Source organism: Dermacentor albipictus, chromosome 1 (assembly GCF_038994185.2).
Source record: "Dermacentor albipictus isolate Rhodes 1998 colony chromosome 1, USDA_Dalb.pri_finalv2, whole genome shotgun sequence".
Lineage (NCBI taxonomy): Eukaryota > Metazoa > Arthropoda > Arachnida > Ixodida > Ixodidae > Dermacentor > Dermacentor albipictus.
This window is the reverse complement of record NC_091821.1, coordinates 173,003,192-173,017,357: the sequence shown is the minus strand read 5'-3', so window position 1 is coordinate 173,017,357 and position 14,166 is coordinate 173,003,192. Positions and strand designations below refer to the sequence as shown.

Below are 14,166 nucleotides of genomic sequence, written 5' to 3'. Positions count from 1 at the left end.
TTAACTGTGCATACCTCAAAACTCTGACCGTAAAGGTCGCTACTGATATGTAACCTTAGCTGTGTGTGAACCTTTGTGCTTAACAGAAGACAAAAATTGTTACTACTGTGCATGTTATTTGCTCAGAGACAGAAGGGAAAAAGAAAGGAAAACAGCAGTACAAAGGCACTTATCTAGATGGCACAGACACCAATGCCATTGAGAAGATGCTATTTCCTGCTGATATTCATCTTTTACTGCTTCTTGACAGCACTTTGGAAATTTTGTCAGTGTTTTCTACTAGGTGGGATTCGTGATCTATGACACGCGATTACCGTTTGCATGCTGTAAATGGCAGTTTGACCAGGTTGGCAAAGAGCTGGAAGGTTGTGAATTTTGTCAAATTTTCCCTATATGCCTATTTAGGCTCTATGTATGTCTATGTGCAGCAGAAGCTGGATACTGACTCTGCAGAAGTGTTCTGCTAATTTTCTGTTAAGCTAATGCCGAAGGGAGATTAATTTTATACAATTGAACTAATTGTGACTGACTGGTCAGGGTCGCATTAAAGGAAGTCAACTGTATTTCTTTTCCTTTAATGACAAAACTTGTGCACCAAGTCTACTGTTAGAAAAGCTTGTTTTGAATTATGTCAGTTGGCCTTTACCATGTTTTGTGTGGAATGTAGCATGATTTTCGTAGCCTTATTGAAAGGCACAGGGAAATGTTAATGTTAATAAATGTTAATAATTAGTCTTATCACTGCCTTTTCTTCTATAAAATTTAAATTGCAAGCTCTTAAGTGTAAAGCTGTACACAGGATATTTTCCTTAATAAGGTAGCACCAGATGCTTTTTTTTCCAGTTGTGTCATTATTTATCCAAATATCATAGCATAGCTCTTGAGAAAAGTTTACTCATAAGAGTTGTTTTTAGCTAGCTTTTATTATTCTATGACAAAAGTGCAGCGCCACTAAGAGAATACAAATACAAATTTTTGTAGAAACAGCATTCTATAATTTTTCACTTTGCATATCATCTACAAAATGCTTTACCCTCAGTTTTGGTTTTCTTTTTTTGCCACATTTATCTAAGCAGCTGGTCTTTAGTTTGGCATGTTGTCACAGGCTTAAATAAAAAGTTTCAAGTAAAGTGCTAAATTAAATGTTTTCTCAGGAACTCCCAGTCTGAGCAAAGAGGACCTCACATTTGCCATTCAACATGATATTGAAGTGATCAAGGTTGTTGATGATGATGACCCAACACATCTGATCAACTCGGGCACGGTAAGCATTATAAAATTGTAACCACAGAGTACAGCAACATGTCAAACTCTTTTAAAGGGAAGAACAAGTGTATGAAGTGTTGCAAGTGAAACTTGACAAAACTGGTGCAGAGATACAGTATGGCTCACTGGTAGACACAAGTAAATGTTCAAGTTGACTACTGTTTGACAGGCCTTACGTAGGATGCTACCAAATTCATTTGTAGGGTACGCCAAATCCAGCAGATGAGCAAACTTTTGTGCTATTATTTTTTTAGGCCAGGAACACAAGCTGCATTCAGTGTGTGGAAGTATCGGCAGTTAAAATTTTCCTTATTTCAAGGACTTACTTATGAGGCCTTGAAAGATGTGCCAAGCTAACTCATCAAAAATGCCTTATTTAACTATTTCTTAACAAGTCTAGCAACTCTTTATTTTAAATATTGGTCATTAAGTGTCAAATTACTGGTAGTAACGCAATTGTTTTTAGTTTCATGTTTTTGGAGCCCTCCAATAACACTATATTTGCCTGAATACAACATGAAATTACATGTACAATGTATTATGCATTGTGTGTATCACGTATATGTGATGTGCATGTATGCTTGCACATTTGTACGCACACGTGTTTGCGTGTGTAGTCGGCTCAGTCATCAGGGGCAACTAAACTTTGTGGGAAAACCAGCCTCTCAATGGTAGGAGGTGTTGGTTTGGCAAATGCGAAAAGTGCAAGTCGATGTAATGAAAAGGATTTGTAGCAATAGCACATAAGACATCAAGTTCAGCGGCCCAATCAAATGCAGCAATGTTTCCAAAACTGATTTTGCCGGAACCGAGGGGTTTCACAGGCAGCATGCCGAGTTTCACAACTGGCTAAATAGCAATGCTGTGTATGGTGAGGCATTATCATGGCTTTCTCAGTCTTAAAACAGGGCAACTGATTGTTTTTCTTTTGGTGTATGGTTCTAAGTGAAATCTGTGTCATACATTTTCCTGGACATTGTGGTCATGTGCACCAAATGGCATGACTGAGAGTCAAGTTTTTTTTTTTCAAAATTAATTTGACATATTGGCATACACATGATCCATGTCCTTGGAACGGATTATTTCTACTGAGCACCCTATGCTTGCTGCTCATGACGAAAACATGGGAGCAGTAGCACTGGTGGTGGCATCTCAAAGAGCTGTCTATAAGCATTGTGTGCTGGAAACCCTGCTCCATTATTGTTGTAAATGTCTGTGCCAACTTATTTGCAGATGTAAAGGTTTCAGCAGCAGCAGGATCTTCATAAAAGATTTTTAAATAATTTTTATGCGAAGGAATGCCATGACAACACAAGAGCATTTATAATTCATTGTAGTTGAACTTTCCCAGAGATGTCATCGCTGATGCTCCTGTTCCTGCTTTAACGTCACCGATAATGTCACAAGAGGCAGCTCTATGGGCTGCCTGGTCCAGGTTCTGTTTCCATGTGATATGGCCTATTTAAAATGATTTGTGCATTTTTGTGCAAAGAAATGTAAAATAACTACATCTTCGACATGATGAAAAGCTGCCAGAGATGCCTTTTCTTTTTTTCAGTTTCAGTTTATTTCTATTTATGATTATAAACATTACTGAAAATCACCTGGGCCCTTAGCAATACTGCTAGTTCTGGGCCCATGCAAATAAATACAAAACAACATTGCAACTCAGGCTAACAGGTAATGTGATTTGCAAGTAGAAATTCCGCTAACATTGTTGTTAACATGATATATTAATAAATTTGTTATAGCACAAGATAAAAGCCAACAATAGCAACATCCATTACTATTACAATACAGAAACGTATTGATCATGAATTATAAATTGCTTAACCCTTCGAGGGTCGATTTTTTTCGCCATATGTGACCGCCCAGGGTCTATTTTTTTTATTGCAGATTCCAATTCTTCTGAGGGACCTATTTCGGAAAAAAAATTACCGTAATTTTTCTAGGGTGACCGTAAAGTGAAAAAGAAAATATTTTGTGTTGGTATATGTGTACTGTTTATTCATGAATAACAACAATAAAAAAAAGGAAATAAACTGATAAGAATAAAAAATTTTATGCATTGTTATACACATAGTTCAAGGCTTAAAAAATGCGCCCACGAGAATATTTCGCTACTCTGCAATGTTCCTGCTCTTACACTAATAGTTACGTCCATAGCGTAATCGAACTGCGTTTGTGAGCGCACTCAAGAAAACTGTGTGGTTGTGTGCCCGTCAAAAAAGCAAAATGAGTAACAAACTTCTGCTAATCTTCATCTTGTCGCCAACCAGAGGCAATTAGTTTTCGTGCACCTCCAAAAAAGAAAGAAAGAAAAGAAAAGGAAACATATGCATGGCGGCATCCTTCCTATGTGCATCCCTGTGAGCACTAAACGAGCGAGAAACAGGCGGTCGCCCTTTGAGCAATTAGTAACGAGATAGCCATCAGTTTTGTGAGCGCAAGAAGCCGAAACCACCTGTGGAACAAAATCCAAACTGCCGCCCGCCCGCGCACATGCCAATGCACGAGCGGTGGTATGTAGATGCACCGGAGCAAACTATCTCTAAAACAAACCATGCAACGAAAACCGAGAGAGGGTGGCGTGAGAAAAAAATTTCCTGTATTCCCACATAGTGGCGGCACATGCCAGAAAAGAAAAAGTTAGGAAATAGGTGTACTTTTTAAACGTGCAGACGGCACCGTAACTATACGGCATCGACCATATTGGGCTTGTTCCTGGCGCCGTATATTTACATCATTGACCCTCAAAGGGTTAAGAATATATGAAAATCTTGGACTCTCTTTTATCCTCTTCGGAAGATTATACAATATTTTCGTTCCAATGAAGGCTAACCTGCGCCTGCCATACAAGTTGCTAACAGGTGGTACGTTAAAAGTTTTGTTAAATTGTGTCCTCATGTGTCTGTGTGGTGTGATGAAAATGGTACTTGGAAGGGGGTTATTGTCCGAAAGTATGGCATGAACTGCGCATGCTATTTTGATGTCCCTGACGATGAGGAATGGCATAATGTTAGTTTCTTTAATAGCGGTTTGGTGTGTTCCATATAACCAGAGAAGGACCTAATTCGAAGCTCTCTTTTCTGCAGTTTGATTACTGGATCTAGGTAAGATGAATACGTATGCCCCAATGTCTCAATACAATAGGTTAAATGGCTATGCAAAATACTGAAGTAAATCATTTGTAGTGCACACGCAGGAAAATGCTGACGTGCCTGATATAAAGTAAAGCATGCATGACTGAGATAGTTATATTCTTGAGCTTCTGCAATTGTCATCGCAATCTTCAAAGTTATTGGTTGTATTTTAAATGTGTTGGACGAAAATATAATGTACTTTGTTTTAGATGTATTTAGTGTTAATTTGTTGCCCATAAACCAGTTTCTTAGTTTTTCTAGTTTGCTATTAGCAGTGTTTTCTAAGTGATTGATATCCGTTCCTGAGATTAAAACTATGGTATCATCAGCATACATTATTGCCTCACCCTTATCAAGCCTTTGGGGTAGGTCGTTGATGTACAAGGAAAATTGTATCGGACCCAAAGCTGGACCCCCTGCGGAAAGCCGTGTGTAATGGGCAGGAAGTCAGACGAGACACTGTCGAAGTATACGCTCTGGTATCTTTCTTCTAGGTAATTCTGAAAGAAACATAAACTGTCTCCTTGAAATCCATAACATTGCATTTTTTAAGCAAATGCATTTGAGATTAAAGACAACATGCCACACCATAGACACTGCAAGCCTCACTCTTGCACCTCGGCGGTGCTGCTCTGGCTGTTGGAGTCCAACTCACATGCCTCATGAGTTTGGTTATATTGTCAGTGTATGATTACACTCGAAATTCTGGCCGACTCCTATTTAAGAATATTCATTTGCAACATCATGGCCAATAGAATTGTACTTGGAGCTTATGCAATCACTTTCACTGCTAAAGCATGTAGACCTCCATTCTTTGTCTAACAAAATTTTAAGTGTTCGTCTACAAGCATGGCTTTGTTGAATTGAGGGTTGACTGTATGGCGCGCAACTTGGCGTCAACGCTAAGTAGCAAAGAGAAGCAAATTCTGTTGTATGTGCAATGTTGTCCTCATTTTGTGTTTAATACACCCTTTATCACTCTTTGATTGACTCATTGTAAACTTTTGTTAAGAGGCCGTGCAAATGTAAGCTTTGGGATGGGAATATGCATGGTCGTGAAGGCTCCTCAATGCTGTGAAGGCTGGTGAGGTTCCCTAGAGCTGTCAAGTTAGGGAACTCCTTGCACTAGAGCAGAGCACATTGATACGACCTCACTTACAACTGTAGCTGCCCTGGTGCATATACATCTGGCACCTCAGTATATTGCATCTTATTTCTGTTCAAATGGTTTAATATGGTGTGATGGGTGAGGCATGTGTGCAGCAATGCATGTCTGCATGTGCACCCGTGAGCAAAAGTCTATGGACCAGGGATCGCGCGAGAAAACTGATTTTCTCCTCTGTCTGTGAATGCAACTTGACATCATAGACTGTAGTCTAAACTTGGCATTATGAATTTTCTAGTGCGCTTGTCAGTTTCTGTTTATGTGTGTTAATTACGAATGAAATTCTGTTTTTTTTTTGTGTCACTGTGGTCCGTATACTTTTGCTGACGAGTGTACCTGGCATGCACATATGCATGCCAGGGTACATATTCCCTCGGAAACTGACCGTGAAAAATTCAGGCACTCATTCAACTCGCCTAACCCTTGTTAACCATTGCTATCATACTCACTGTTTGGTTTTATTTTTCCAACTTTTTCCTTGCACTGTAATATGTTTGTTATAAACTTATCGAGTTCCTTTTTATCATACTCATACACAGCTTTATGTAGCTAATATGTTTCTCTAATTTTTAGGCTGTGCACTTGGCTGGTGTTAGTTTTTTTCTCTACCTTCATATTGTTACGAGATTTTATTTGCTTACTTGATTCTATGCCCTTCTTACTCAATGCCCCATGTAGGTGCCTTGTAAGGCATTTTACAAATAAAAAAATAATAAAAAAATATGAGTAGGCCAGTTTACTCTGCAGTGGGAAATGTTGCCATTTGCCAATTTTCATGGTGCACATTCTGCTGCATGCATTTTTCTGCTAGTGCGGCCATGCCATAGCAGATTGCTCACCACATTAGGCTAATTCCTCAATACAGCTACATCATGCATCATTATCTTGCATTATAATTGTAACATGTTCCAAGGGCATCAAAGGTCCTCCGTTATCATATTCATGAAAATAACAGCATCTGTCTATCTAACATGCTCACTGTGGCAGCAATGTTTGAAGTTTCGATTCCTGTGTGTCACGACAGGTGTGTTGCGACTCGCCAGTGAGTCATGCACTTTTTCTTCTTTCTTCAGCTCTAGAGCAGTAACACCACTGCATTTGAAATCAGAAGCATGAATTTTCCACCTGTGCTGACTTTCACTAAGATAGTGCTTCCACACGAAAAGAAGGACCTTTGTTATCAGAGGTGCACAGAGGAAATACATTGTGACTCACTAGTGACCTACACCACTGCAAACATGGCTGTGTGAATTAAAGTGATGTGTTAATGGAGACTTGCTCCACTGCTAAAATACGATAGAGTGGTTTGTGGATCAAAAAGGCTTAAAAAACAAAATTCAGTGGCAGTTACAGGAACATTGAGTAATAGACATGGCAGCTGGGTTGTTCTCTTGGTCATTGTCAAGCTATGGGCATGACGTCAGTTCAGATACATTTTGCAACTTACAACACATTGCAGATTTCCTCAACAATCATGTCCACTGTTTGATAAGAGCCCATTATTGAAATGGGTGGGTAAGTCAGCCAATTGCAGCAGCCTTTTCGTGATATGCTATTTCATTGTTTACAAAAACCCGAGGAAAGTTCTGGCTGTGCCTGCTATTGCTCAGTGTAGCAGGCCCGGCCAAAACAGGACATCTAGTCTGCCATCAGTCTTGTAAAACCATTTCTACCCTACAATGCATAAGAAATGGCACATGCATCAGCTTGAGGCACGATGCATGATCATGTACATTTGTGCAGAAAAAAAAGTGCAATCCTCATAGGTAACTGCAGCACAGAATTAACACTTTTTTTCTTTCAGCGATGTCCAGATCCAAAGACTTGCAAATGAAAGTTTCTTTATTTTCAAAGGTAGCACCATTGCAACTGCGTAAACAAGAGGGTCTATGAAGGAGTGCAGGCATGCAGTTGTGATTTTGTTAAAAGCTCATTTTGTTTGCCATTTTACGCTGTCTTTGTTCTGTGGCAGCTGACAGGTCTGTCTGCGAAGGCTGCACGGTTGCAAGTGTGCCAGCAGGCACAGCAACAGGGCCGGGGCGGCTACCCTTGCAGTAGTCACCTCAAGGATTGGCTTATCTCGAGGCAACGCTACTGGGGTACACCCATCCCCATCATACACTGCACAGCTTGTGGGGTAAGCACTTCAGACTAAACGGGCACTTCCCCTTCGATGCTTCACGTAAGTGCTTTTGCACTTACATGAAGCAGTCAGCTAAAGGTTATAATAAAAATTCTTTATTTGGGGTTGGCTCAAGGGCCTATTAGGTGGAAATAGAAAGGTGTAGCATTTTTAGAGGCGTGAAGTGAAATCCAAGAGCGAGTCTAGGATCATCCAATCATATGAATAGAATTTATTGATTGGAAAGACAGAGAGGTCGACCTGAGCTAGTGCGCTCTAGTCTGCTACTCTGCACTGGGGGAGAGGGAAGGGGAGTGAAAGTATTGGGATGGATGATGATGATAAGAGAAGTGGTGAGTGCTTATGTATACATGAGACAGTTGCCTCGCTAGAGCCGCTCGTCGAGCTTGGTGTCCTGCAGGAACTTCAACAATACTTTTGTTGCACGCACTGAAATTGCAGTGTCGGGCCATGGGCCGAGGATAGCTTCCTCCGACCGTAGTTGTCTGATCACCTTTTTCCGTTGGACATTAAAGTTTATTCTATCTATCTGTCTGCCAACGCTGGCTAGGAAACTGTCTAACGTCCTTCGCTCCAGCATATATGCTGGGCAGTCGCACAGTACGTGTTGCAGTGTTTCGGGCATCTGGCAGTGTACACAATCGGGGTTGTTCGATTGGCCGATGAGGTGTGCGTAGCAACGGGTGAAAGCAACGCCGAGCCGAATCCTGTGTAGCAATGATGTTTTGCTCCGTGTAAGCTTCGGGGGCAAACAGAATTTACCGTCTGGGTCAATCGTATGTAGACGTCTGTGAATATTATCAGGGTGGGCTCTGTAAGCCTTTGTAAGGTCCTGCATGAGTACCTTGATCATGGAGTTGGTGTCAGGTCGCGAGTAGGCAATCCGTACTTCATCAGAGGAAGAGGAGGCCGATCTTGCCTCACTGTCAGCGAGTTCATTACCAAAGACACCACAATGGTAGGCATCCATTGAAAGGTAATCACGTGGCCACTTAACTCGGCACTGTGACAAAGTTCGACGATTTCCAGCACGAGCAGATAGTATCGTCCTTTCTTTAAAAAGTATTTTAGCGCCTGTAGCGCTGATTTGGCATCGCACAATATCGTCCATTTACGGGGTGTCTGCGTTCTCATAAAACGGACAGCCTCTCGTATTCCCGCAAGTTCTGCAGCCGTAGATGTCGATTTGTGGTCTAATCGAAATCGTTGAGTAATTCCAAGTTGTGGGATGACAAATGCGGCCGTTGTGGCAGATGGCGTGACCGAACCATCGGTATATACTTGTACAGTCCCACTATATGATGTAAATATATGGGACAGGGTGAGCTGCTTCAAGCCAATGGAGGAAACGTGAGATTTCTTCCTAATTCCAATCATAAGTTACTAATACAGTCACTGGCCTAACTCACACCTAGCAGGAAAAGACTAGGGTTGCTCCCGTCTGGCAGTTTTAGCGCTGAGCATGGCAGTGCCCCTACTAAAAGAGGTGGGCTGCAGTCAACCACATGGTGATTGTATATCATTGAATAATATTTTAATTAGCTTAACAGTTGACAGTACCCAAGGCATGTCCACCTCGTAGGAATACCGAGACTACTAGCAATTTCAAGATACCTAGCCTCAATAGCTTCCATGAAATACATTTTTGTTACACTTGTGTCGCACATCCGGCTTATAAGGAAAATAATGAGTGAGGATGGCAGCCTACTTCACTGCAAGCTTTTGCATAAATATGGTGCTAGTTTTAAGGTACCTACTGATATGAAGCACTGGCTTGTTTCAGTTTTGACATTTCAACATGTTGTTTTATGTAATTGATTAGGAGTTAATTGGAGAAGTTTAGTGGAACAATTCATCACCTATTATTACACAATTTCTAATGTCTGCTCATGAATAATGTGTGGCTGAAGAAATAACATCTTTATCTCTGGTGCACCGCTTTTAAGAATTACTCTATTCTCTTCACTGAAACATCCGGTATATAGAGAAATTGAGCTACTAGTGAAAATAAATGTTGCCCACAACTAAAATTGCTTGTCATTGTTGCTATATTTGAGCATTATTGAGGACTTTTTCTTTTATTCGTAAACATCATGCTTAGACAAGTGGTGGCTCAAGCCTTTCTGTTTCTGCTGGTTGCACTCCAGATTGAAGATACCAGCATTTCTTATGGCACTATCGTCCCTCATGCATGAGCTCCGAGTATGAAAACAAGAAAGTGGGCAAAATGTTGAGCAACATTTAAGAGGGAATAACACTGATACTAGTATCTCAGAGACAATATCATCTCATTAGCAAAACCTGGATAGAATCTACTAAATATATGTGCAATGCTTTTAAAATTACCATATCTGAAGAAATGTGGACCATGTAGACAAGTTGCAGCTAGAGATGATGAATGGCGGCCTAAAGGAATATTTTTGGCATGGCAACAATTTTGCAGGTTGTTCCCGTACCATATGAGCAACTTCCAGTTGAGTTACCTGCTTTGGACAAGGTGACCAAGGAAGGTGTTTCACCGTTGTGTGGTGCCCATGAATGGCTCAGCACTCCATGTCCCAGGTCTTTGTCCTTTTGTATATGATGAACAGCTATGGCTTCTCTGAGCAATATTCCTGAGTTCATGCAACAAAAACTTCAAAATATGTCAAGGTGCTCCTGTTTGTAAGAAACTGAAATGAACTAGTGGAGTACTTGTCTGAATTATCTGTACTTGTTTTGAATTATCACACAATAACTACAAATAAGTTTTCTCAAGTTTTCATTTCATTCAAGTTTATTCAATCTATGCTTAGAAATAGCATGTTATGGCCAAGTTTGCCTAGCACCACATCTGGCAGGACAACTTGCAAGAAATAATACAAGTCGAGGCAAAAAAATTTGTTAGTGTGCATTAGCACTAACTTTTTTACAGTGCCTTGCAATATATCACTGTCACTTATATAAATGTATTGTTCCTTCTTATAAGCCATTACATATACTGAATTTGTCATTGCAAAGGCATTCAGTATATGCCTATCCTCTATGTTGCGGGCATGGTAGTTATGTGTCGTAGGAAATTGGCCAATCCACATACTAGTATACACTCAGTTTTTACCGTGTGCCAAAATATCCTTTAATTGCATAATAAAGTGTTTCGTATAATTTGTGTTACTTGTATCCTCTGAGATATGCATGGTAGGCAAGGTTGTCATAATGATAGTCCCTCTTTCTGTAACAATTTTTGTGGGCTGTGGTAGATATTGTCAAACCCTGAAAAGTCATTCAGGGTCAGGGTTCTGAAAATAGCATATTCTGTCTGCCTAACTTCCCAATAAATGTTAAGTGCAGTTTTAGTATTCAGGCCAGTAAAATTCTATTTGTGTTATATTATCAGAAAAGCTAGCCTATATGACACACTCAGTACACACCGCTTGAAGAAAGATTAGTCTATAGGCCTTCGTTTGAAACCTGAGCTGTAATCAATGCTGCAGCTGTAATTACATTGTTTCTCAAACTGTGGATCATGTTGCACATAAAGCCATATTTACGTGAACTTGTTTTATAAGCAACACGATATTGCTTCCTAAATATTATCCTAAAATCATTATTTGTTTATCATACTGTGCGTCATCTTTCTCTGTATGTTTATAAATGAAGTTTTTTAGTTCTAACTGCTTGAGGCACCTAAATTGGCTATCTATAACACAGGTGTCATGGACCAGCAACACGTGAAACAGACACCATGGACACATTTGTGGACAGTTCCTGGTATTACCTGCGCTTTCTTGACCCAAAAAATGAGCAGAACATTGTTGATCCAGCCATGTCACGTGAACGGATGCCTGTTGACCTCTACATTGGTGGCCTTGAGCATGGTGAGAAGGTGCTTGAAGCATCTATGTACAGCTTTCATGTTTTGGTTCGTGCAGCGCTCACAAAGACAGAGACAAAGAGAAGAAATGCACTACACATGCCCTGACTCACAACCACATATTTTTTTATGAGAAAGCATTCGTATATATGTATGCATACAATGACATTAGCAGTACAACAGAATGATACGACACCCAAAACATTGTTCATGAATGCATGACTGTCTTATCATGGTTATGATCATTTACATGTGCTGGTGAGGTACCTAAACTCAACATCGCTCAGGACGATGGGTGGCAGGCTGGAAAATGCTGGAACTATTTAATCTCTGTCCAGAGCCTACATAGCGTTGCAATCTCAGTACCTTATCACCATCAAAGATCTAATCAAGCATTTTACAGCTATAACTGTCAAATTTCATTGTGTAATCATGACTTATCGTAGATATGCTCGTGAAAATGTCCTTGGTCGAACGTGCAGAACCATTCCAATGCCAATAGAATACTGAGTTGAATTTTTTTCTAACGGCATGTGTCACTTCTGACTTTGACAATTTCGTTTTCAGGCTGTTTCTAAGTAAAAGCTGCACTATTACTTGTTTCCTGGCAGAAGCAAAAACAGCGGATATTTCGCATTTTGACAAGATGAGGGCCACTTTTTGGTGAAGTGTACCCAAAATTTGCCCTGTGTAGGTTCGTTATATGCTCTGAAAACAGTTACTGAATAGTGTTATATGGGGTATTTAGTTGTTTTCCCCCAGTATCCTCAGTAAAAGATGTGGGGCATGGTGTTTATATTTATTTGAAGCACGAATCAATGTTCTGAGTGACAAGCGATATATACAGTAAAAGCTAGTTAATTCGACACCCGTTAATTCGGAAATTTGGATAATTCAGACGGCCCTATTGGTCCCGGCCAGAGCGCATGTTAGTCTTCACTAATTCGTCAGAATTCAGTCCCGCACCACTTAATTCGGACAAAGGCTCATGGCTGCCGCTACACGAAAGTGTGGTAAAGCAGCATTGGCACCACTGGAGTGAAACTGAAACCTGAGAGGCATCGCCATCGTCATCAATTAGTGGGGGCGATCGCAGCGTCACCGAACGTCGGTGTCTTCTTTCTTCGCTCCACTGCACCTTCGACGCCATTTTCTCTTGTGTTGTCGAGTCCGCATCATCTCTTCTTGCAGAGTTTTCTTTTTTTGTTGGGACCGTGTTTTGCATGCCACCACCATCGTGTGCTACAGTGATGGCAACGTCGGCAAAGCGGCAGAAGTACGAAGCCAAGAACTTGGTGACTAAGGTGAAAATCTTACAGGCTTTGAAGAACAGCGAATCATGACAGCACGTTATGACCAAGTACAATGTGAAGCGAAGCACATTGGGAACATACGTGAAACTTGAACAACAGATTCTTCAAGCCTTCAAAAGCGAGAAGTTTCATGCATCAAGAAAGCGGTTGCGAACCGCAGCTCATTTCCAGCTCAAAAAAGCTTTGCTCCAGTGGGTTACTGACTGTTGCAACACACATCTGCCTTTGAGCGGGCCTCTCCTCATGGCACAAGGTGAGAAGTACGCTGCAATGAAGAACATTGAATCGTTCAGAGGTTCAGAAAGGTGGTTTGCGAGGTTTCGGGAGAGACCTGAACTCGTCTTCAGAAGCGTGTGCGGCGAAAAGGCCAGCGTTGACGAAAGCGTGACAAACCAGTGGAAAAAGGTGAAGCTGCTTGAGAACATTGCCGCATATGAACCAAGTGATGTGTTCAATGCAGATGAAACTGCTCTGTTTTTCATAGCTCTGCCCGACAAGACGGTGACTTTCGAAGGGGACCCGTGCATTGGTGGCAAGAAGTGCAAGCAAAGGATAACTGTGCTTCTTAATGCCAATATGACCGGCACGGAGCGCTTGCCACTTGTTGTCATGGGGAAGGCGCATAAGCCACATTGTTTTAAAAACATCAAAAGCCTTCCTGTCAAGTACAGAGCGAACACAGGCGCAATAGAGTGCACAAACCTATCGCTTGTGTAGGCTACACTGCTGCAGTACTTTCAGCCAAATAAATAAACGCTTTGTGTGAAGCTTCAAGTCTGCTTCAAGTGCATATTACCTGCACCACGATTGGGGCATGATCGGGATCGTTGTTCGGAGCGTGTGTGTGGCGCAATCAACCACACACTCACGGCTGACAAAGTCTTCGTGGCCTAGGCCAATTGCGCGCAGCACGACCGAACGCGATCTTCAAACAACGATCCCCGATCGCACCCTTGGTTCAGTGATTGATTTGCAGAAGTTTTTTACGTGTTTTTTATGTGATTTTATATATCTAATTCTGGCTATGCCGAACTATTTTGCGATCACCCCGCTGTTCGATATATCGAGGTTCGTCTGTCTCTCTCTCTCTCTCTCTCTCTCTCTCTCTCTCTCTCTCTGTGTGTGTGTGTGTGTGTGTGTGTGTGTGTGTGTGTGTGTGTGTGTGTGTGTGTGTGTGTGTGTGTGTGTGTGTGTGTGTGTGTGTGTGTGTGTGTGTGTGTGTGTGTGTGTGTGTGTGTGTGTGTGTGTGTGTGTGTGTGTGTGTGTGTGTGTGTGTGTGTGTG

General features: G+C 41.2%; 1 protein-coding gene across 1 annotated transcript in view; it reads left to right on the top strand.

Moving 5' to 3' along the window:
• Positions 1–14,166, top strand: part of LeuRS-m (Leucyl-tRNA synthetase, mitochondrial) — a 66,041-nt gene that overhangs the window by 33,680 nt on the left and 18,195 nt on the right. The window contains exons 9-12 of the mRNA XM_070529487.1: positions 1,155–1,264; positions 7,547–7,711; positions 10,161–10,279; positions 11,408–11,574. Of these exons, the coding sequence (XP_070385588.1) occupies positions 1,155–1,264; positions 7,547–7,711; positions 10,161–10,279; positions 11,408–11,574 (561 nt within the window). The remainder of the gene's footprint in view (positions 1–1,154; positions 1,265–7,546; positions 7,712–10,160; positions 10,280–11,407; positions 11,575–14,166) is intronic.